At 31.2% G+C, this 26,290-nt stretch overlaps 1 protein-coding gene across 5 annotated transcripts; it reads right to left on the reverse strand.

The window, feature by feature from the left end:
• Nucleotides 1-15,170: 15,170 nt before the first annotated feature.
• On the reverse strand, nt 15,171-19,322 carry LOC107920498 (cullin-1). Of its 5 annotated transcripts, none has more exons than XM_016850239.2 (10): nt 19,079-19,262; nt 18,121-18,293; nt 17,907-18,006; nt 17,467-17,655; nt 17,302-17,349; nt 17,017-17,220; nt 16,869-16,946; nt 16,643-16,699; nt 16,307-16,396; nt 15,171-15,597 (listed from the first exon to the last, which is right to left on the reverse strand). In XM_016850239.2, exons 2-10 carry the CDS (start codon nt 18,249-18,251, stop codon nt 15,490-15,492), a joined length of 1,005 nt encoding a protein of 334 aa, XP_016705728.2. In that variant the 5' UTR covers nt 18,252-18,293; nt 19,079-19,262; the 3' UTR covers nt 15,171-15,489. The 5 variants fall into 5 exon arrangements, 4 of the variants coding, with proteins under 4 accessions (XP_016705728.2, XP_016705727.2, XP_040965681.1 ...); XM_016850238.2 differs by having other exon boundaries at nt 18,121-18,285; nt 19,079-19,261; XM_041109747.1 differs by lacking the exon at nt 16,643-16,699 and having other exon boundaries at nt 19,079-19,322.
• Nucleotides 19,323-26,290: the final 6,968 nt, after the last annotated feature.

A 26,290-nucleotide genomic window follows, 5' to 3' on the forward strand; every position in this document is an offset into this window, starting at 1 on the left:
TCTAGTGTTTGGCAGCTGTAAAGTTTTTTTTAAATTAAAAAGGATGTGTGTGTGAAGATGAAAAGATAAGGCTTCTCCATTATTCACAAAATTTTTTGTTTCTCTTCTCTGTTTTTCTCTTCCTTTTTGTAACAAAATTTACACAACTTTCTTTACTCGCAAATTCGTAAACTTAACTCAGATTTTGGGTCTCCAAGAAGCACCCTAGAACCTTCAAAACATTTTTGTGACCACTCATTTGTGATCCTATGACAATATCTTTGTAAGCATAATATTCTGATCCAAGGGGACAATTACTATCATACTTCTTAAAAAATATTGGACGTTCCTTTAAAGAGTCTTTGTACAATCGATAACCACCATCATAAACTACAATCCGATTTCCATCATAGCAATTTGTTGCTATGATAATTTATTCTGCAGAGAAATGACGGATGGGGTTGGACCAACCATTACAGAAGGCAACCAGTTCTTCTAATAAAACCTCTCCATTTTTGTCAAAAAGTATCTACTTCTTTTCATGTCTCTTTACTTTCAAACATGAAATCATCTTGTCTGAAAGTATACTTTTGTAAAGCCCTGATAATTACATGAAGTTTACATCATTTGAGTGTTGCATAGTTCAGGAGAAGGTTTGCTTGAGTTGACTTTTTCTTTAATTAGACCAGATCAAATATAGAAACAAAAACATAAGATGCAATGAAGAAAGAAAAATTCACCTGGGAATTTTGGTTACTAAATGAAGATAAAGGAAGGCAGAAGATCCATGAAATCAGAGCAATAATCTTGAAAAGTGAACCAAATTTGTTGCAACGAAAAGCTACTGGAAATCTTACAGGTTAATTCCATAGACAAATATTTTCCAATAGTTTGATATTTGAGAAGAAATGCAAAGTCATTATAGGAAATTTCCATCAATATGTCTGGCACTTTCCTTGGACTTGTCTATAGTAATTACTAGCACTAATGATATAATTGGCTTGGTATTAAATAAGGGTAAATTTCACAGATAGTCACCCAACTTTCAAAAGTTTTTATTTTAGGAATATGAAGAAACATTCAAAAGTTTTCATTTTAGGAACCCAAATTGTTTTTTTTGCAATTTAAGCACCCACGTTACGTAGTTTGATCATTTTGGTCACTCCTATTAAAATTGTAAGAGAAACCTGACTTAGAATTATTCTTAAATTTTGATTTTCCACATAATTTAAATGAAATAAAAAATTATCATTTTAGTTCCAATCTTTTCATATAAATGGGGTTGAACCCTAATTTAATTTTTTTTCATATTCCCAATTTTCCATTACCAAGAAAAAAACCTTAATTCATAGATTTCTCTTTCTGTGATTTTTTTTAATCATTGGCTATTACTATTGATTCATTTTTTCCTTTTTAAGTTTCAATCTTATTTGATTTGTAAAATTCTTGAATTTTTTTTTTCTTTCAAATATAAAATAAAGTGTTATTTTTTGTTTGCAAAAAGATTGATTTCTTCTTCTAAAACATCACCCTAATTCTTCCTTCCCCTAAAATTGTCCCCATATTTCCTTCAATAAAGTTTCAATCTTTAATCACCTTTGGTTTTAGATTTTCTTTTTCTTCGTTTCTTTAAACACTTGTTGTTAAAAAGAAAGAAAAGATTAGCGGTTTCTTGCCATAAAATATAGAAAAGAAAAAAAAAGTATAAATTTTCTCATATATTATATATTTTTTCTTTTTCAGTTTTCTTTGCTGCTTGGTCAAAAAAATAAATATTGAAGAAGAAACTCCATTCAGACAGTTAAAAAAAAGTCCCAACCAAATACACAGTATTCATTGTTTGTTTTCCCTTTCATGGACTAGATTAACAAGTCAGGCACAATCCATAATCAACAAAAACCAAGATGAAAATAGATGGGGTTTCTTGAATTGAATTCGAATCTCTTACAAAAATGAGTTGGGAGATAATCCAAAATTTCAATTGCAAATATCTCATGGGCTTTCTTTTTCATTTTATTTAAAGCCGAAACAACAATTGATGAAAGAGAAATCATGAAATATTGAAGGAAAAAAATTGAATGCTTCTTTTGGACTAATTTGATCTGTTTGAGATGAAGAAGAAGATGGAAAATAATAAATGTTTTTCTTTGCAAATTCTAAGTTAAAATTTGAGAAAGATGGTTTGGATATACGGGCATTTTCAACTATTTAATTTTTATTTTTATTTTATTTTGGTTAATAATTAGTTTGGAAAAAATATATATTTTTAGTCTTTTAAAGTGGTATGCAACATTTATGACGTGATAAATTGTGCTATGTGGCATCCAAGGATTGATCTACGCATCAAAAAATGTCATGTCAAATTTTTGTTGGAGATTTTAATATGAGTGATCAAAATGAACAAACTAAGTAAAGTGGTATGCAACACTTATGACATGATAAATTGTGCCATGTGGCATCTAATGATTGGGTTACATGTCAAAAAATGTCATGTCAGATTTCCATAAGAGATTTTAATAGGAGTGACCAAAATGAGTGAACTATGTAACGTATGTGCCTAAATTGCAAACTTTTTTATTTTGGGTGCCCAAAATGAAAATTTTGGTAGTTGGGTGACTATTTGTGTAGTTTACCTATTAAATAATGATATATATATAGTTTGAAACTGAAAATAATAACACATACACAATGTATCGAGTTGACTTGTGACACAAACTCAATCAATGAAATTATCTATACTAGATTATGACATACCCATGATGTGGGTGAAAATTAAAATTATATAAAAAATATATTTATAAAGACGTGATATAAGTAACACATGAGGCTTTGGTTGAATGATAAAATGTAAATGTTAAAAAATATAGAGGCTTGGGTTTAAATATTATTATATGTTTAAATTTTTCTATAAAAAAGATATAAAATGACAAAACACCCTCAAACTAATATAATTTACTTTATAAAGGGTATTTTTGTCATTACCTAATTGAGTTGGTGCTCGATTGACTCGTGACACCAACTCGGTAAAATGCTTAATATATAATAATATAGATACATAGTACACGATGTGGGTGAAAAACATATTTTGGCCTTGTTTGGCAATTGGCTGATAGTTGATTGCTGGTTGCGGTGGCTGGTTTGACCTACTGATTCTATTAACTAATTTTACCAATTGATTCTATTAACTATTTATTTAAAAATGTTTGATAAAACTTAGCTGATAGTTGAAAGCTAATAGTGTAAAATGAAAAATAAGAGCATGATATATTTTATTGTTAAGTATTTATTTATTTATAATACTTTAGTCTTTATTAGGTGAAATTATTGAAATAAAACATTATTACCAAGGAATTAAAATATCCATTATGAATATTAATTTGTGAACATTTTTGAAAATTTAAATAAGCAAATCTCTTAACTTCCTTATTTGAAAATATTAACATTGTGGAAATTTATAAATATTAATAGTGTATCAATATAATTGTAAACTATATTCTTAGTGATAATTATGTCATTTTCTTAGTATGTAAATTAGTGATAATTATGTCACACTCTAAATAAATTTGTTAAGTAGCATATTTCAATTAATTTAAAGTTGCATAAGAAATCATTTTACATAAGTAAATTGAAAATATATTAAGAGTACATAAATATTCAAGAAAGAGATACATGTGGCAAAGAGAGTAATTTTTGAGCAAAGCATGTGGCAAAAAGGAGTAATTTTTTAGCAAGCATGGTTAGATATGTCATTCCACACATCTCATTCAAATTGATTGATCTTCAAAGTCGGGCTTCCATATATCCACAATATCAACACAATTCAAAGCCAAAAGAATTTGGTTTAATAAATTGTTCACATATTTTTGTTAAGGTTAAATTGTTTTTAATATGCAAACAATTTCTTGAACTAAAATCTTTCAGCTTTGAATTCTGTTGATATTGTGGATATATGGAAGCCTGACTTTGAAGGCCAATCATTTTGAAGAAAATATCATTGGAGATTGGATTGACTCAGATCACACAATTAAACCCCTTAGATTATGGAGAACTGATCGAGATTGCATTGAAGACTTATTTGAAGAACAAATCTTCAACAATCCACTTTACATTGACCTTTGTTAGTATATAACTTTGCTATTTTGTAGTTGTATTATTAATGGGCGGGATTGTAATTGATCACTAGTATGTTAATAAGTCTCAAAAACTTCTATATATTGAGAGACTTGTATAACAATTTATTGTTCATTAAGGAACTTATTTTGTAAGAGCACTTGAAGTGTAAGTAGATCGTGTTTACAACTTAAATTCTCAGAGAGAGAATTTAGATGTGAGTATTATACTATTGAGGTACAAGGGCAATGTATCTATCCTTAGAGAGTGATAGGGTATGATTCACTTGTTGTATCATGTATTAAAGATAGTGGAATTACTCACTGAGTAAGGCTCCGCAAATGTAGGGAAACCAAACTGCATACACAATCATGTGTGTTCATTGTTTACTTTGTTTACTTGTTTATTGCAGTTCAACACTCAGTTTAAAAGCAATTAGCAATTATTAGGTTTCAACAATTGGTATCAAAACTACCCGCTTAACATATTTAACTACCCACTTAACATAATTATTGGTGATTCCTAGTGTTGTTAATTACTAAGCAAAGGAAGGATTTTTGAATACTCATGTAACGCCTTCAACCCGACCCAAATCACTGGGTCTGGATTTTAGGTATTACATCACGACACTTAAGAATTGATTTTAACAGACATCGCATACTCTTGATTTAAAGCATATTTCTTATTTATTTTATAAAAGGCTTCATTATTAAAGAAAAGTATTTAAAAAATAAAATAATACATCAGACTTATCATAATTTAATTACAACACAAAATTTTACTAAAGACTGACTCTAGGAGGCATAATCCTACTATACGCCACTTTTCCAAATTGGCCAATGTATGCATAATAACCTAGTTTGCCCTTTCTATGGCAAATTCCTGGTGTCATCCCTCCTGGCGATATCATTCACTACAATACCTGAAACATAAACATAACATTTGTAAGTTATACAAACTTAGTGAGTTTATATACAAAACACCTTTAAACTTTTCTTACTGAAATTTACATCCTGAGTCTTTGGATTGCCGTTTTTGTCTTTGACGGATACTTCACAACTTCAAATATATATACTTTATACATACTTACACGCCACTTACCATTCTTTACTTATTATCTTTCACTTAACTCTTTGGCTATCTCTAGATCTTACCTGAAGGTACAATCTCTTCTATTATTATCAAATAACCTTGAACATTTATTCCATAACAGTTGATCACTGGTACTATTCTACTGGCGGATACTACTTACAAATCTTTCATTTGGAAGATACCCTTACTAAGTCTGATAATCATATCATATCCTGTCTTAGACCAATGCATACTCATATCGATGAGAACTATTCTAAAATATTTAGAAGAATTCCACCACATCCTTGTTACATAATACCAGAATAAACCAAGATGAGAAACAACTTAGATTCCATATGATTTCAGAAAGAGCCACGATACCATTCAGATCTGATAGATACCAGATACTCAGGTTGACAAATGCATATATCTTTCATAACTACAAATACGCCCATATTCTAGACTAATAAATTACCATGGCGGATACTCTCTTTGAACATACAGATACACACGTCTTTTCAAGGGACTTCTCTTAAGACGTATTCGATTACATCACAAAACTAATTCAACCAAATTAACTTCAGACGTATCATACCCTTACCATATACTTATCTATCAAGGAATTCTCAGTACTTGTCCAGAACTTACCACAAGGGCGGATAACCACATTCTATTACATAAATATCATCGAATACTCCAATATGATGATACAAGACTTGCCACAAGGACTTGGCAGATCACCCCACACAAGCAAACAAACAGAATCATGTATTTACTGTCCCTACGGACTTTCACAGAAGGTGTCACGGGTTTCTCCCTCATAGACTTATACTTAAATTCATGTCGTGATCTGCCAGTTCGATCTGCACATTACCGAAGAAATCGCAAATTTACTTTAAAGAAAGGATAATGTTAGTACTTAACCTAAAAAAAATTGGATTACAAAAAAATGTATTTAACTTCACTTATAAAATATATTTAAAATTTTTAATATCAAAAAATTATTTTCAAAAGCTTCTTTCCTGTGGGGTTGATATGAGTCTCAAGGCCCAATTTTAGACCCATTGGTGTGATGGGCTTACACTACCTCAATGCCCAACAACAAGTTCAAAGGGTGAAATGTATTAAAGTCAATTCAACCAAGCTGTCAATTTTTAAACTGAAAAGATTAGTCAACTTGCAACAAATATTTGGATAGGATTCGAAAATTTTTGGATTAAGATGTCTTCATAGCGTTCGAATATCTATTCTTTTGCTTCAAAACACACTTTGAATCACTTGATTTTGAGTTCGGGAACTCAATTTATGACTATTTTAGTGAAAACTACGTTAGCAGAATTTCTGGACAGGATTATTACGAAAATTACAAGTTTTAGGCTTTTAATTCAAGTTTAAATCATATTGGGTTAAGGTTTTAGGCTTAATTTTTATTATATATGAACCCAATATTGTATTTATCAGCTCTTATTATTTTATTATTTCAAATTTTTTATAATTATCAAGTATTTTAAGTTATTTAGGAGTTTTATGTCAACAAGAAAGTTTAGTTTAAAACTACTTGTTTAGGTTAATTAGAGTTCTAGTATACTTAAGAGTTTTATTTAAATTTATTTAGCTAACCTATATAAAGGCCTTTGCATTGTATACAATTCAATCAATTCATTATTATTCAACAACTTCTCTTTTGAATTAATAAATTCTCTTTGAGTTTTTCTTTTCAAGAATTTTTCTTAAGTTTTCTTTTAGAAGAGTTTTAACAATCTTTTCAGATTGTAGGGATCATCTTCAATTTTTTTTTTGCCAAGTTTTCTTTCTTAGAGGGGAAATTAGAGTCACTTGAATGGGGTTATGAATTCTTCTTGTTTTTAAGGCTTTTTAGGACTTCTACACGCCACGTTCCATCTTTTTCATCTATCTTCTTTATTTTTTTCTTTATTTTTTCTAATATTTGATTTATTGTTCTATTTTATTTATCTTAGTTATTTATTTTAATTTCTTTCTTTAATTTTTTTATCTGACTTGGATTCATTTGTCTTTCAAGTTATGTCAAAATCTAACTTTCTTTCCGAACGTCTAGAGCCCTAGGTCAAATTCGCGACTTGGACAAACTTACAATCCTCTCCCGCATCCATTCCCTATTAAGGGTAGTTAGTGTTGGTGTGTAGGGATAAAAATAAACTTATGAGAATTTAATAAAGGCTTCAAGGCGTGTATCAGTGCCACTTTTTTAAGGTTCTATTCTCCCCTACCTATATTATAGTGTGCAAAAGAGTTACTTGAAAATTAACTTTGAGGATGCAATGAGGCCATATGATTGTCTATGTTTTACACGGACGAAAATAGTCCATTAAGCACTAAGTGGAGCATAGTAAGGATATCAATTCCTATAAAGAATTTCTGTAGCAATTCTTTATAGAATAATCTAGAAATGTAAAAGATGGTAAGAGAATAGAAAGAAACTTCGTTTCTATAATTTTAGGCGTGTCATACAAATTAAATTGCTCTCCTATTTATAGGAGGTCTCATGTCTTTTCAGAGGGACATAACTACCCAAATGGACAGTCATATCTTTAGTAATAAGCATAATTATTCAATAGATATCTACTTGAATAATTATGACTTTTGCTAATAATTAAGTTACGTAACTTTTGAATTTAAGAGATATAACTCATTACTATAAATAGTGACAACTTTTGGTTCCTTATGGCTTTTTATTTGAAACTATTGAAACACTATATATATATTGAAAATGTTCCAAAAATTTTCCCCCATTTTCAAAATATTCTAGATTTTGGTAATCTTAGAAATCAATTGCATAAATGAAAGTTTCTTACAATTTAACATTCACTTACTGAAAACATGTTAAAGTTAATCAAAATTGCATTATAGACTATGCTTTGAACTAGCTATTCTATTTGATTAACTGAACACATCTCACACAATGATTTCAACACCATTCAATGCACAGTATCTAGGGATACTATTATGGTTATGTGTTTATAACCTCTTTTCATGAGTGTTGTCAGAGTTAAGCCATTGAGCTCTCAGAAGCGGCCACACTTCCACTCACATAGGTAGATCCCATAAAGAGTGTTCCTATAATTATAATACTCTAACATATTTATGTTATGAGTCTATTAAGAGTATAATACTTTGATCCTTTCATTATCCTTACGGGAACCTAAACACTTTTTACTTTAGGATGATAAATTATATATTATTTTATAGTGTTAGTAATCACATACTGGTGATATACTTTGTCTCATTGAACTCAAGATTTGACATTATGCCAAGCGTTGAGTTGAGTTTCCATCATGCGTGACTCAAACATTATAAGCTTGTACCTCATCCTTAAATTTTAAATTTTCAACATAGTTATGTTAATTATCTATTCCACATGGTGAAACTTTATATTTATTTGTGTCTTGAAAATTCACAAAACCAACATCCCTATCATGTTTAATTACCCATTCTTTCACAAAAAAATGATATCAATGATATCCTTTCTACTATTGTTTCACAAAAAAAAAATTATATCAATGATATTCTTTCTACTATTGTCAAATTACAGTGATCACTTTATCTTTCTTATCATGACAATTTCATATTTGGCTACTTTATTTATTTCTTGATATCCAAGAAATTAATTTCACAATTACCAAATATATGAAACCATACATCATGTCCTTTTCACCAATTAATTTGTTGTAAAGAGGCCCTGAATCCCTTGATGAAATTCGACAACACATTTGCTATTTGTCATTTGTCATAGCTTCTTTTCAAAGTCAATACTTGACTTTAAAACTTTTTTGCATTCATAGTCAAATTTAACACACCATATATACAAGGGTGTAACATTTATAGTCATATTATAAGACCATCAATTATCCAATCAAGTGACTATAAAATTATATATTTATTCACCCTTCACCATGGATATTATTAGTTATTTTCTAACTATGATCGAAATTATGTCCATCACCTAAATGGGTCAAATAGCATTCATATTTCTATTTTCACACTCACGAGATATTTTATTCATGACTTCCAAAGTAAATTTCAAATTTTATTACATATCAAAATTTCATAGAACCACCAGATTATAGATCATATCCAAACCATATACAAAAAATCACATGCACCATCGTAATATGCACAGTGTCACGCCTTAAATTTGGGGTTAGAAGTATTAAGGTCTATTGGTTGGGTCAGTGGTTCGAATGGGCCTTTAAATTAGTTTTTATGTTTCAAGAGTAGAATGAGCATGCTGGTTCAGTGGTTAGGAGGAGCTTACTCTTAGGTTTCAAGTTCGACTCCTTGTGTGTGCTTAGGGGAAATTCTTTTTGTTCCAATTATCTAAAAAACTGATAGGATCTTGTTAAAACTTCATTTTATATTTAATTTAATTTGTCAAAAAGGGGAATCCCTTAAACTTCTCTCTTGTTCATCCACTCTCCTCACATTAGTTTTTTTTATTTTTTTTCAATTCCAGATTTTTGTTTTGGACCCTTTTTGCTATTGCGTTTCCTTTTTCCATCATCCTCTTTTCCAATTATTCCTTGTTTCCAATGACTTTCATTTGTTTCGCAAGTCTCGATTGCTTCATTGTATTTTTCGCTCAGCAAGGTTTTGCTTGTCCTCTTGATTTCCGTTTAATCAAGTGTTGAATCGGGTAAGTGTAAGTGTTCTTTTCTTGAGATTTACATTGGTTTCTTTGATTTTTGTATATGGTTTAGACCGATTTACTTATAGGTTTAGTGTGTTTGTAAAATTGATTTTTCATATCTGTATAATTGAAGTGCTTCGGTTGATCGTTAGTGCGTGAGAATAGCCTTTTAGGTGTGTTTCTTAATCATTTGTAATTAGGGGTCATTTTGATGATTAAATTCATGAGTCGCAGCAAATTTTGGGGTGGTTTATGAACCACATGGGCGTGTGCCGCACACGGGCGGTCCACACGACCGTGTGCTACTGTAGAAATCATGTTAATTTTTGAGTCACACGGATTGGCCACACGACTGTGTGACCTTTGTTAGGGAAATTTGTCGATCGCACATGGGCGTATCCTTTAGCCAAACGGCCACGTGCCTCAGTCACACGGGCATGTCATTCCACCACGCAGTCATGTCTCCTCTACTCCTTAAGTGTGTAAATTTTGTCACATGGTTCAGAGAGTTACACGGTTGTGTATCCTTGTCACACGGGCATGTCTCTCAGTCACACGATAGTGTCCCCCTGTCACACAGGCGTGTCCCTTATCCACATAGCCGTGTATCCCATTACATGGTTTGAACCTTCCCACCTTAGCCACACGGCCGTGTGGTCTAGTTTTTGCAGTTTTATTTCTGTTTCGTTAATTGATTCATTTTGTTTCCTGAGTGTTTCCTTGCTCGTTTAGGGTTCTGTAGGAATGATTTGGATATAAATGTTGATTATTGGTTGATTGAGGTGAGTGTTGTATTGATGGATACATTATTTATTTATAAATATATGAATAATTGTGATTATTTGTGCAAATGGTTATTATGATCCCGTTAAACTAGTTTGTGCTATAAGATTGAATAGTTGTGTAAATCAGAAATTTTGTATATCGTAGATTCTGTTAACCTATATTGATCATGAATATGTTGTGAGTTAGCATAAGTTGAAATATGAATATGTATGATTCAGAAGTTATTCGAACGATCCATGTGATTTGCATATGCATTGTGTCTGGGATATGATTATGAAGAGAAGGAAGATTGATTTGGCAGTATTATTTGCATTACTTATAATTTGGCGGTAAATCGTCAATAATTCAAGTAGAAAATGATGACATTAAGGTGTGATTTGGTTGGATGGGTCCACCATAACCCAAAAATTGGTGTGTAAAGGTTGGAAAGGGTCTAGTATACCCTTAATGGTGTGTGTGTGGGATTTATGGAGATATTGTGTAGAGGTTGGATAGGTTGGATTTGGTATTGGTTTCATTTGAGCATGGATTGCATGAACATAATCTAATTTGGTTGTGATGGTTTGTTGATATGATTAGTCAATGACTAGATATATTTTTCCGATTGTTATCACTACATTGTTTGCTGCTATATGACCCTGTTTTTGAACATTGTCAAAATGTTAACGTATTACGATGCTCTACTCTGAACTGATATCTGATTGTGATACAGATTTGGTTTTGCATGTTTGTTTGATTAATTATTATTGTACTGTCTATTTTCATTTGTTTAAGACTCATACTGAGCTTTCGTAGCTCACACCCTTAGTTTTTCTCCTATCAAGTAACCCTCGAGATTAGGTGTAGGACTTAGCAAATCGGAGGTCCCAAAGTTTCGTAAATCTCTTGGTTTGGATTAATAAGTTTTTCCTAAAATTCAGTAAATCATTTTCAATTGGTTTGTAAGAAAGATTATGTAAACTATGGTATGGGTTTGGTTTTTGGACTTGTATTATAGTAGGATTTTTTTGTTTTTGAACTAAGATTGTGAATTCCATGCATGGTTTTTTTAACTAATCAATCTGCTACTGTTTTTAATAATCACATAGTTTTTAGGAATAACTTATGATTTTCTGTTAAAAAGTAAACGACAGATTTTCCGTTGCTATGTTGATTTTGAAACTCTGGTTTACAGAATTCCTAAATCTGATTTGTTTGTCAAGAAAATATACAAATTATAAAGTTTGACTTTAAGTCGATTTTTATGATAAATTTTTTTTGTAAAACATAAACAAGGTTTACTATCAGTTTCAGTAAGATGCAAGCAAAAGAGGTTTTTGAAACGTGTTTTAGAATTTGATTGGAATTTGTTTGTGAGTCATTCCAGTGGCCAATGTGACCTCCAGAATCTGGTTGGAACTTCTGGGCTGGGTTTTTGGGTATTATATTTACTGGTATCATTTCTAGGTTTGCAAAAACTCGGCCTGTGTTTTTAACATGTCTGCATGCATGGATTTAAAAAGAGTTTTCGATAAAAAAATACCACAGTGTTTTGAAATTTTGTTTCTTCAAACAAGTGTCTGAGACTCCGTTGCTGGTCCGTAGGAAACATTGAAATTGTAAGATTAGAAATGTAAGATTTTAAATTATTATCTCTGATTATGGTGTTATAGAAATGTAGATACCTAAGATTTTAGATGCAAGGACTGTTACGGAATCTGATGGTAAGAAAAATTGTGAGAATCAACCCAGTGGGATTTTAGATGAGTCCTCTACTTTGCCGGGGTGTGTATTTGCTCATGAGGCGGAAGTTGTTGTGGTTACGCCAGCTACCAGTGGTAATAATTCAGAGACTGGTGTTGATTCGTTAACATAGTCAATATTGGGAGTTTTGGAGAGGGTCTTTGAGACCATGCTGGAAAGGTCCAAAGTAGAGGAAAAAAAGTAAGTGTGTTGAGTGTGAGTGCAAGGGTCATGGTAAGGCTCGAAATAAGATAGGTATTAGTCCTTCTAGCTCAGAGTCGCGGTTTACGAAGTGGGTTAGAATTCAACAAAATTTTAGGTAAGGTAATGAGGATGGTTCTGGTAATGGTTCAGATTTTCTGGTATGTGGGTTCTGTAGTAAGCGCCATCTGGGTGAGTGTCGAAAAAAATTAGGGGGCGTGCTTCAGATGTGGGTCCACAGAACATCAGATTAAGGAATTCCCTTGTTGATCACTTGGTCAGAGGCAAGCCCTGAAGAAGACTCAAGATCGGGAAATTTGAACCAACGTCAAGACAGGTATGGTTGTAAGTTATTGTGATTTGTGTTTTGTTTTGTTTGGGCTTAGTTTGGCTTTTTGTTTGATTGGTTGAAGTGTTGTGTGGGGTAGTGAATTAGCTCAAATTGTTAACGCCACATTAAAATTCTTCTATCAAATTCGATGGTGTGACATTTTGAAATCACAAAATACTTATTTGGTAGCCATGTAACAAAATAATAACATTGTAACGAGCCTGAATTTAACAAAAAATTTTTTGAACAATGTTAACAATTGGACTTGCATTTTTAAATTTGAAAAGTGAAGGGATTAAATTCCTTAAAATAAAAGAGGGGAGACTAAATTCCTTAAAATAGTGGTATTTAAATTTTTAAATACAAGGACTTAAAACACATTTTAACTAAAAATAAATTAGTGTGGACGTATTAAATTTAAATATTATATATAAGGTTAATTTACAATTTTTCCCTATACTTCATATGAAAATTGAAATTTATCCTTATACTTTAATTGATATTTTTCATTAAATTACCACTATATTTTAATTTTATATTGAATTTTGCTACATATGTATAATTAACTTTTGTCACTGAAGTTCGATTTTTATTGAATTTTTCTATTCAATTATAATTTAAAACAATTTGAAGACAAATCTAATAAAATATTTTTAATATTTAATTTTACTAGTTACCATAATAAATTAATTAAAAATAAAACAAAGTTATTTTATAAAAAAATAAACTTAACTTTTTGAAATTTTGAGATATATATATTAAAATCAAGTCTTTCTTTCATTAAATAAAATTTCTAATTTATTTTATCAATTTTTATATTTAATAAATTGTATTTTAACTATTAAATAAAATATTTGAAATAATATTTTTCTTGTTAAATTTTGTTTTCAAATAGTCAAAACCAATATTGAAAGGTAAAATTTAATTAAAAACTTTAAGTGTTGGTGGAAAAATTTAATAAATTTTAAAGTTTAGTGGTAAATTTCAACATTCATTTTACAACATGGCAATAAATTTGCATTTTAACTCATATAATATAAATATTGATATTGTAAATAATATATAAATTTATTATAGTCAAATAACATTTCAATTTTAAAAAATAATAATTAATATTGCATATGTAATATTTTCATGTTAAAAAGTTCAAAAAAAAATATAAAATTATTTCATATTACAAAATAAAAAAAAGCAAATTTAATTAAAAAAAAGTAAATGCAAAGTTTATATTAGACATTGAAATGATTTTTTTATTAAAAAAAGTAAATTTCAAAGTTTATTTTAAAAATATTAATGAAAAGGTAACGGATATAACTATAGTAATGAATAAGTTTAAACCAAAAATTCCACCGTATTCATGTCAAATTTATGTTTTTAAAATAAAGATGTTAGATTAAAAATAACTATAGTAAATAATGAAACGTATAGTTTGAAACTGATTAATGATAATACGTAAAATATATACGATATTAAAATAAAAGTAAATTAAATTGTAAGTAAATAAAATTTAAACACGTAAATACATCATATTAATAATACTCAATGCACTACAATTGTTTACCATGATATTGCCATCAACCTTGAGTTAGTGTCAAGTTCACTTATAACACAAACTCAATCAATAACATTATTGTTATATACAATCGATGGAGGTAATAAAGTATATATAATAAAATAAAAATGTACAAAAAAATATTAAAATAGAACTTTGGTTGAGTGGTAAAATATTTTTTTTTAATATAATTGAAATGGCAAGGGGACAAATATCATAATATGAATATTATTTTATTATTTGTTTTAAAATAAAGAGATTAAAGTCCGATTTAAATATATAACTTATTTCAAATATAAGATATTCGAGTAACTTCTCTAACCGAGATGGTACAAATAATAGTATAGATTACACTTCCTAGTTTATACTAAAGTACAAATTCTACAAATAAAAATTCTGAAGGTACCAAAACATAACTTTAACAATGCTTTTGAAAAAACATTAATATATTTTATATGGTAATACTATAATTTGAGACCCGACTTAAGGAAACATCTATGAGACACTGAATTTGCAGCTGTTTCCCATGCCATGATGTCTGATCCAAAACTATAATGTGATCTAACGACATACTTATTAGCTTCTGAATGCTTTTCATCTGCCTTTCTAGCATCATTAATGTCTTTTCTTTTTCTCCAGTCAAAATCACCAGCAAACTCACCCTTCTCTTCTCAGTAACATGAGTTAATGCCATGTTATTTGGTGTGTTGTATCCAAAGGCTTGTTCGAAATTAGGCTTCAACACATACATAGGTAACAAGATTCTTATCAATGCACACATAGATTCTGAATAAGGTCTACATCAGTTATGGTTTTACATAAAAAAATAAATAAAAAGTGTGAAGCAGCAAAGAGCCTTTGGATATTCTTCAGGAGTGAATCTGCCGTCGGCAAAAAACATAAATACAAAACATCTCAATTTCATTCAACTAATGAACAGCTGAACTTTAATTTTGCATTTTGGGAAAACAGAAAAAGAAAGAGGTTGCAGCACTAGGTCGACTTTTGGTAACTATATTTTTATCAAAGTAATTTGTACAAACATCTGCTGATAATGCTCTCAAAACAAGTTTAGCATATATGTGCTGAATTTGCGATTAGCGTCGAGAGCCATTCTTCGGGTGATGTTGAAGAACTTCCCTCTTGAAGGGACATGCCAGCACATTTCGACAATATTTCCTGCAAGCAATCCATATATGCCGTGAATCAAAAGAATAATCGGCGCAGAAAAATCAGGCAACAGGAGGATAAATTATGGACGAGTTCTCAAACGCCTTAACCGTGGAGACATTCAAAAATATTTCTTTTCAGTTTTGTTGTTTATGAGCAGGGCTGCACAGGATCCATGGTTCTTTGACTTCATGAAAATTCAGCACACTATGGGCCCAGTTCGGTGGCATAGTCGGGTGTGGTGGGAATCCATTCACACCACACTAGAGCTCTGTTGAAGTCAAAACAATCAGGTACGTGTGTACCTGTGGTATTTTGGCCTTAAATGGGGCTCCAATGCAGTGTGAATGAATTCTCCGGGCTACACCACCAACAGAGCCTAACCGAATGTAACAATCTCACAAACTAGATTTAAATACACATCAGTAATTTTTCAGTCATCCAATTGAATTGGGGTCTCCTCGAAACCACACAACATTGTAACAAAAAAGTAGGACAAAGAATCCAGACCTAAGCACACATACTTCGAATGATTATGCTCCAAGACCCTGAAACTTCCAGTTCCAAGCCCACCAAATGATCCAAGAGAATTGCCTCGCCAAAGACCACTAACAGGACTTGGAGCAAATACGTGCACTCACATGCATTACAATACCACTATAATAGGATAGACTTATGCAACAATGATAAAGTTACTCATTTGGAGATTTATTGGCACCTGATAAACTGTCACCATGCCAGAATTCTCAGCTTGCCTTTTTTCCATCAGTTTATTCGCAATTTGATCTAGCAAATGATATCTGACAACCTGCAGAAACCATAGAAGATAAGAGTTATTGACATTTCTTGGAATCTCTAATGCTATAAAAGTGACAGAATCTGTTCTTTGTAAAATGGATTTTCTATATACATGTCCAGGTTGTGAAGATCATTACAAGATGGAGAGCCCCAACTTGATCAACTTTCAAATAAATTCAGCTGTTATCTACACTTACCAATCTCCATGACAAGCATGAATCGAAATAATAAGAGTACAAAAAGGGAAAACACACACCTTCCAAATTACTAAAGATTGAACCCAGAAGAGAGCACAGATTTGTAGCTGATACCACTGTTAAACAAGCTCAAGCAAGCAGTTTATATTGATACCAAGAACACAGCCAGAAACTCCCGTACAACTGCCTTATGTTCATCAATTGTTTCATTTGGAAGCACACTTTGATATATAACCCAGTAAAAGCGCAAAAAGGAATTCTCCAGTTTAAAATCATTGACTATACCTGCACTATCTTAACTTCTGTGTCAGGATGTAGGTACTGTCGAGCTCTTTGCTTCTCCCGATTCAAGCACCAGAAAACCTAGAAAGTTTAGGAGACGATTAATATTGTCAATAACAATTAAATAAATAAGTATTTGACAACTAAACACCTTTTGAACATATTCAGCTGATGAGTCATGCAGAAGCCACTCTGAAGCTAATCGAGAATAGTAACCAGAGATTTCTGTAAGCATGATCCGCTCAAAATCTTCATAATAGTTAACCCCTTTGTAGTCACTAATTTCCACAAAGATATCCAAGCCATTCTTCAGCAGGACGCAGTCAATCTGTTGTCCCTCACGCTCCTGATTGATCTGCATGTAAAACTGAACTGACCCAAATTCCACTAAAAGGGAAACTAAAATTTTTACCATAGGCAAGCACATGGAAATTACCAAAGTTAATGCAGCCTCAATTAATCTACAGTACAACTTCTTGAAGACCTGAAATTTATATTAGACCCAAAAAAGAATAGCAATTACTCGAAAAGTTTTTCAATTTTCATCAGGAAAGCACATTTAGTTCAGGTAAAACTGTCCCAAGAATAAACAGTCACCTACCAGATCCCTGAAACAAGAAAAAGAGATGCCATTTAGTGACTCAAGCTCAATATGTTGAGGGATAAAGAAGCGATCGAGGTATTCAAAGAATCTACATAACCATCTTGCCATCAGCTTATAATTAGACCATATGACTACAAATTCTCTCAACAAATTTGCACCTTGTTTATTGACTAAAGTCGGCAGTACCTGAGAGTAAAAAAAGACAAGAAAATTCATAAATACACACTCAATGTATCATGTGTCAAACTTTGTGTGTAAATCCACATTGCGGTCCTACACCTTCCCTAGCTGTCCTAAAAAAGAGGTCTGCATTTGGGAATATGAGCACCACAAGAGCAAGTCTGGAGAAAGCTAATACAAATGACTTCAAGATGCAACTGAACAAACTAAAGAAAAACCATTATGATATAAGTAGTTGAAATCTCAAATTGTCTCACCGTTGAAAAGATGCTCTCTTCCAAGCTGTTTCTGAATTTCTCATAAAGCTGCATCGTTTTCTCATTAGAGCTATGGTAAGTGCACATGAAATAAACACATCTATGGAAATTGTGAAGGATGACATTTTTATCTTAACAACACTAACCTATGTTGTGTAAGATGATATTGCAGGTTAATCTAATTGAAGTAAATCCCTATATAAACAAAGGATACTCATAGAACCTCTGGTATTCTTCTCCAGAGAACTTTGTTTCAGGGTACCCTTCAATAATCTTTTTTGCCTTCACAATCGCCTCATCCATTATCATCATCCCTTCATCTAGTGGTATGTACTTCAGAATCATGTTTCCGTTCTTCACGTCTTAACTTGGCAAATATCTGCACAACTATCATTCTCACATTATGCTAACCAATAGCACTAGAAGTGACAGTTCCAACAAATTTTATATGATTTGTGAATATCGAAAATCAATGAACAAGAATCATATATTTTTCACTCAGTATTCATGAACAAGATAACAGAGGCAAGAACAAAAAGTAACACATGAATCTCAATAATGTAAATCTTATTTACAGGAAGATAAAGTCAATCAACTTTAAATGAGATTATTAACGTCTTAAAATACCAGAACACCACAAATGCTTGAAATTGTAAATCGAATTTATTTCCTTCTCCAAAATTCCAGTTAAGCCAAAACTATAGAAAAAGAACACTTCTGAGAAATCACAAGAATAAACACCTGGATCAACCATAAAGTTCATGGCATAAGATCAAAAAATTTCACTTCCCGAATTATATAAAACACTCAATTTGTGCTAAACGCAAAGTAAAAGTCTAAAAGATATCAGGAATAAGCCAAGAAAAAACAATTAATAAATCAATATACTTGCAAAATATCTTCACCAACCATTACAACTAACCAAAAAAGAGGAAAATACCGAAAGCCAAAAATGAAAAATCAAACGCCCAAAAAATTAAAGCAAGAAAAACATAAGATTTACGCCCAAAATTCTTGAATCAAGGAGCTAAATTCTCAAAAAGGAAATATGGAAGATACACTAGAAATAAGCAGAAAAGAGCTAAAAACCCAGCAAAAGAACCCGATTTCAAATTCGAACGTAAAGCAATTAAGGTACGGAAAGATAAAAAAGGATTCATTAAAAAATTTACCTGAATTTTTCAGTTTTTGGTGAGAGATTTTCCTTGTTCTTTTTTTGCCAGTACAGCTTTTCTCTCTTAAGTCGCTGATTTTCTTTGTATTATTAGTAAAACTGCTCAAACTACTCGACTTTTTTAAATATTAGTTTTTAAATATATTTATATATCAGAATAGGATATTTTGGGATTAATTGTCAAGCTGAATCCGCTTTTAATTCCCATGAATTTTGTCGCATGATATATAGAAACCGCTAATATCCACTTAAAACTTTTACACCTGCTCTTATACTGTTTCTTTTTTTTAATTAAATAGTTTTTTAAACAAAAAAAAAACATAATATCCTTTGAAACACACTTTATCACTCTTTTAAAATTTTATATTGATGTTAAATTGTACATAATTCCCATTGCTTCATCAAGAAATTAATATAACAACTTAGAATTCAAAATAATTTCACTTTAATAATAAAACTAAGGGCTTTTATGGATAAAAATCATAAATTAAAGGCTTATATAACTACAAAAATAATTCAATAACTTAAAAAAAAATTTTAGTATATAAACCTATAAAAAAATATACATTAATTAACATCAACATCCACAAATGTCAAGCTAGCATCAATCATATTTCTCAACTACAACACATAGCCCAATTATCATGTATTTAATGGAGAGAACCTCATCAATTTATATATATCATCACCCTTCTATTTTTCTCACTAAACATAAACCTTGACTTCTCTCTTTTTCTATCTTCCATATGTCGTAAAATCTCTTCCCTAATTCCTTTATTTAACTCAATTTCAAATTATGGACAAAATTATTTTATTGAGATAGCAAAATCACATAGCTTCTCAAGCCATTACCATGATAAAATTTTTTATTCTACTATTAAAATTTTGTTATTATTAAATTCTATTTAGACTATTGATCTGTTGTAATTTGATATATTAAAATTAGGCTCTCCATTACGTTTGAGGAGCTTATTCTCAAACAATTAGGTGTTTTTTTCTTTACTTTTGTCGATTTTTAGCTTTTGTTATTAATAAATGATTTTTGTTAATTTTATGCCATTTTGAGACCCCAAATTGGCCAAATGGCGCCATAAGGACCTAACGATATGATTGAGTGGTGTAAGAAGTCGATAATAACCCGAATTTGAAGAAATCATGATTCAAAGGGGATATCGCGACATTGAGGCATGAAAGTTGTGATACCCCTGATAGTGCTAAAGTGAATAAAATTGAGGCCAACTTCAGTGATATCACGATACTGAGTAATGGGTATCGCAATACCAAGACCCTTAAGACTCCCAATTTCAATATTGTTTTGGGTATTGCGATATCGTTGCCTGACGAGGAGAAAATTGACTACAGTGGTAGTTTTTGTCCAACTCCAACACCAATCAAAATTCAACGTTTAGGGGCATTTTGATCCAAAATTTTAGGTTGTACTCAAATGTAAAAGCCACTTTTCGTTGGGAAAAAGGGGGGTTGTTCACTTTTTACTTTCCTTTCATCTTTTTAGCTTTTAGTTTTCTTCTTCTTCATTTCTAAGGTTTAATTTTAAGCTTTTTCTAGTTTTCATGTTAGTTAGTTAGTTTTTACTTAGCTTGGTTTTATTTACACTTCAGTACTCCAACTCTATTTTCAGTTTAACCCTTAGCCAAATATAGCTCAACTCTATTTCATTTCCTTTGATAAAAATCTGAACTTTAGTGTTATTTTTTACCATCATTGTTGCCATCTTCATCTTCTCCAAGCAACCATCAAGAAATCTATTAAGCTAGCTTTATTTGATAAATTATTTTGATATAACAAACAAAAATGTTTTTGAATAAAGTTTGTTTTTGAACAATGAAATTATAAATTTCAAAGCATAAAAATCATTTCAAGACTTCCAAACATCTTTGAAAATATTTTGAACACTTAGAAAATTTTGGACAAAGTTTAAAAATGATTTTAAACTCTTTGACTCGATTGAAACATTTTTAAATTGATTGGAAAACTTCTCTTCACAAGAAGTAACAATATTTTTCAAAAACTATCGATACCCATACAATTTTTATCGATACCAAAGTTGCTTACTGACTTGAAACAAAAATTGAACAAAAGCAGAAAGTATCGATACTTTTCAAAATATATCGATACCTATTGTATTTTATCGATACCATTTTTGCATTCTGACTTGATGATTTTTCAAACAATCACAAAAAGTATTGATACCCATTAAAAAATATCCATACCTTTTACCAAGTATCAATAAATTGTCTTTGGTATTGTTGTAAACTAACTTTAACGGTCACTAAATCAAGCATTAAATGCTAATAGTATCGATACTTGTAGAAAAAGTATCGATACTTTTTGTTGCAAGTGAATCAAATGATTTGGTATTTTAATCCCCAACGACTCTATTTATTTCCTCAATAACCACAATAGCTAGAAATAAATTTGAGGGTATAAATACCAGCTTCTAAAGATCCTACAATAACAAGAGAGAATATTCAAGCTTAATCAAACAACCTTTTTGCTAATTTTTTCCATACTTCTCTTACCAAAACTTGTGAGCTTCATTGTTATTCTATAAGCTCAAGTGTTCTTCTTTGTAATTGAGCTTAATTTGTAAACATTCTAATCTTGTAAGGGTTTGTTCTTAGTTTGCTTATTTGTATTTCTGTGAGAGGGTTTGTGTCTTAAGGTTTGGGTAGAAACATTAAGGGGATTTCTAAGGTTAAACCTTGTCCTCAAAGGTTATCAAAATAGTAAATTTGGGAAAATCCTCAGTAGTGGAAAGCTAAGTTAGTGGAGTAGGCAATTGGGGTCGAACCACTCTAAATTCTTATGTCAAATTTTTCTATCCTTATTCTCTAGCATCTACAAAATTTTAAAAAACCAATTCACCCCCTCTTGGAAATTTTGGTTTAATTATTTGAGCTAATAATTGCAATTAGAGCTAGTTTCTATTTTTCGATTTTACAACCAAGAGAAAATCCTTGAGGTAGCTCAACTTTCAGCCAATCATTCCACTAGAGATGACGTTTACATCCAGTTCAATTTTTCTTGGAGAATTTTAATCTATCTCCAAGCCTCCTTAGTTCAACAATGCTAACTATTCTTATTGGAAGACAAGAATGATGTTGTTCATACAAGCGAATGATCTTGTCGTATGGGATATCATCATGGACGGTCCCTCCATACCTCTCAAGTAATAAGCTCTTTATTCCAAATAGCAATAAAGAGTGGAACGAGGACGATAAAAGGAGTATTCAATTGAATGCCAAGGCTATGCATACCTTATTTTGTGCACTTGACATGAAAGAATACAACAGAGTATCTTCTTGTTCCAATGCCAATGAGATATGAGAAAAGTTTGAAGTCACTCATGAAGGTTCTAGCCAAGTAAAGAAGTCTAAGGTTAGAATTCTTACTCTAAATTATGAAACCTTCAAAATAAAGCCTGATGAAGATATTAAAGCGATGTCTGATCGATTTATTATCATCATTAATGAATTAAAGTCTTATGGGAAGACATATTCAAGTGAAGAGGTGGTAAGAAAGATGCTTCGAAGCTTGCCTAAATTATGGGAAGCCAAGGTGGTTGTAATTGAATAAGCAAAGAATTTAGAAACATTAACTTTGGATGAGCTCATTGGTTCTTTACTTATATATGAGATGAGGATAAATAAAGGGCTTGAAGAAGCCAAAATTGAGAAGAAAAAGGTTGGTGTTGCTTTTAAATCCACCATAAATGAAGATAGTGAATCAAGTAAAGAGGTGGATGAAGACAAATAGATGACCATGTTTGCTAGGAGATTCAAGAAGTTCATGAAGTCCGATAAAGGAAGAAGACTCCAAAAGAAGGAAGGATTGAAGCTTTAATCTACCTGTAACCTCCCTAACTCAGCCTAAACGTTATGGCCAGATTAAGAAAGCTATATTAGCCACTGAAATGACTAAGCTAACTTACGATACTTTTGAAGACTTTAAATCGACTAATTTTAGAGAAAAACCGCGGTTGTACTTTGAGTTAGTTTAAAAACATTCATTTATTAGGTCATTTATACTTAAGATTCATTTTATTGTTGATAGTGTTGTTTTAGAAAAAAGCGTTGATTTGTCACTCTGCTTTGTAAATTCTAGATGTTAACTAATGCAACAAAAAAACCATTATTCATCTAACTTTGGAAATCTAGTTGTCTTATCGATTTATTTTTTAAAAACAGTTTCTTTGCAATGTAGTGAAAATTGGAGAATAATGTCAAATGTTACTTAAGTCATATATTATGCATTTCCCAGTTATTATGTTTAAGTATTCCATGCATGCAAAAATCTCCAAATGAAAAGTTACCAAGCCACAGAACAAAAATAATTAAAAATTACAAACCAAAACCAATAGAGACTTATTGATAATACTTATTTAAAAATAGTTTGATGTCCGAGGTGATGATTCATATACTAGGGTTGATCTTAGTTTCGAGGTTTACCTAAAAAGTTAAACACTGTAGGGGGAGTGAGTTTATGAAAGCTTAGTATGAGTCTAAGAGTTATCTAAGCAAACATATATCGATACAGTAAGACATAGGAACATTAACACAATGACCATAATAAATAGAGAAATTTATCAATTAGTTCATATAAGCATTAACCAGAAAACCATAAAGCCATCTCATGGAGCTCATATCAATAAAAGTTCATATTAAACCATAACAGTTGATAGATTGGAGTATGGGCATGCTATGATACAAATGATACAATGCAAAAGATTCCTACCCAACCATCTACTACATACCATGAGTTCCCTAGAACCCATCTGTCGAACTCCAAATAGTGCGAGCCGAAGCTCGATGTGGATAAACCACCAATACAGTAATGCAAATAAGCTACCAATATGTACAGACAAGTTGCAGGTATTATGAACAAGCCAACAGTAATGGTAATGTAGATAAACAACCAATATATCCAAATGAGCTACCAGTAAGGGTAATGTAGATAAACTGGCAATAGTGTGGACAAGGCACTAGTAACAGTAATGTAGTTAAATTTCCAATAGTGTGGACAAGTCACCAATAATGTAGTCAAGCTACCAATAATGCGATTAAAAATTTTCAATCTCCTCGGTATTCCCGGTGTAGTGCACTGACAATAATATTGCGGACTGTAACTATTGCCAGTACTCCATGAAACTCCTTCGTCAACCACAATAACTCACCCCATGCATATGCAGCATAACATACAATCATTAAGCAAAATCATGTTTTCAATTCAGTTTCGATACAATGGCATGTTTTGCATGCTTACGGTAACAATTTTGGTACATTGATTTCATGCTTTCAGTCAATCGATAATCATGGCATCAATAGTATGTAACATACATACATACAATATGCATTACAATCAAACATACTTAACATGAAATCAATTAATGAATCAAGGAGTCGCATGCCATACAAACACTTAATAACCAATAGCAATCCATATCATTTCAATATAATGTCCATCAATATCAGGCATGCAATCAATTAATCAAACATGACAAACTTTGCATTCATGCAAATTTTAATAAAGACTCATCATTCGGTCAATTATAGATTATGTACCTTGTTCGACACCATTTAATTTGCTCATTTGGCCACTCGGCCATGCCAGACTAGCAAACAATATTTATCAATTTAAAATATATTTTAATGTATTGCAAATAATTATTTTGAGTTACGACCCACACCTTAAGTCACAACTCACAACACTACATTGTAAAAATTTACACTTTCGCACCTTAAACCTTAAACGATCACTGATCCAAAAACAACAAGTAAACATTAATTTTAACCTTAATAAAAACCTAGAAACACCCCTAAGGGTTCAACCAAAACAATGTTTCCTTAACGAATTTTCAAATTTGCAAAAGTGATCAATCTTACATTGGTACAACGCCTAGCGATAGTGTGAATAAGTTATGTTTTTACTGTTGGTCTTGGATGTTATGATCAGCACCTATGATCAAATTTATATAAAAAATAAATAATAAAGCATTACTAAAAAGCCTTAGAAATATCCGGCCAAATCAACAACTTTAAGCGAAATTAATATGACAATAGTTTTCGCTAAATTTTGCACCTATGCTACCCGTTAACTACTTTCGTATCATCGAACGAAGGGAAACAAGTACACCTAAAAATAACACGATTAAAAATCGAGTAGATGAGATGAGTGACAATATTTTACTTGCAGGAGAAGGGCCACAAAAGTGATAAAACAGTAACCCCCGAAGTGGTGTTTAATGGGCGACACAAAGAGGGGCTGCTTAGGGACGACTAATCTACCACAAATTGATGTGAGAAATTAGGCCTTCCCGATATACTTAAAGAGCTTATTCTCGAGAAAAATAGTGTCTTTTGCATAGTTTTTCATAATTTTTAGATTTTTAGTAAATAAGTGAAAATGTCTCGTTTTTAGTAAATAACGTGTGATTGAGTGGTGTAGGGACATGTTGGAGGTTGAGAATGAGCAAAAATGGCACGAAAAGAAATGGTATCGCAATATCCATACCTTGGAATCACAATACCTCTAATATTATGGAAGATTGGAGACACCTTTCAATGTTATCACGATATCCACCCTTCTAAGAAAACCCCAAGGCTCGACACTGTCTGCGGTATGGTGATATCCTCTTCTGCATATCGCGACATCGACATCATCAGGGGGACAAAATTAGACAAAAAAGGTAGTCTTTGTCCACCCAATCCACCAATCACTCAAGACCCGTGTAGGGGAAATTTTGGCAATGAAAGTCCATCATAATTTAGCCTAAAACAACCAAAATTGGCCGAGGAGGAAAAAGACACACATTAGCTTAGTTTTAGCCTTAGTTTTCTCTTATTTTTTTCTACATTTTTCTAGGGTTTTCATTTTCTCTTCTTCTTTCTTAGTTTTAGAGTTTCTGCATTTACTTCTTATTCTTGTTGTTCTTAGTACAAGTTAAGTTAGTTATCACTGTAGCTTACGTTTATTTACACTTTTAGTTCCTGTACCTTAGTTATAAGATATTTCTAACTTGAGTTTAGTGTATTTCATTTTCTTTTACTTTAAATTTGTTAAAGTTAGTTCTTTTTATGCTTTTTGCTTTAGATTTCTTTGTTGAATGCTTTCAGTTTCATGTTCTTTAAGTTTTATTGCATAAAAATCTCAACTTTTATATTTTTCTTAAAGCTTTACTTTAATGGTTTTT

This window comes from Gossypium hirsutum, chromosome D13 (genome assembly GCF_007990345.1).
Source record: "Gossypium hirsutum isolate 1008001.06 chromosome D13, Gossypium_hirsutum_v2.1, whole genome shotgun sequence".
NCBI classification, from domain to species: Eukaryota; Viridiplantae; Streptophyta; class Magnoliopsida; order Malvales; family Malvaceae; genus Gossypium; species Gossypium hirsutum.

Excerpts from the sequence above, each read along its gene's own strand:
- LOC107920498 (XM_016850239.2), bottom strand. The coding sequence starts at position 18,251 with ATGATTCTGAAGTACATACCACTAGATGAAGGGATGATGATAATGGAT. Across the intron at positions 17,656-17,906 it reads AAGAGAGCATCTTTTCAACG|GTACTGCCGACTTTAGTCAA; the intron begins GTGAGACAATTT and ends TTTTACTCTCAG. Across the intron at positions 17,350-17,466 it reads TTTCTTGTTTCAGGGATCTG|GTCTTCAAGAAGTTGTACTG; the intron begins GTAGGTGACTGT and ends TATAAATTTCAG.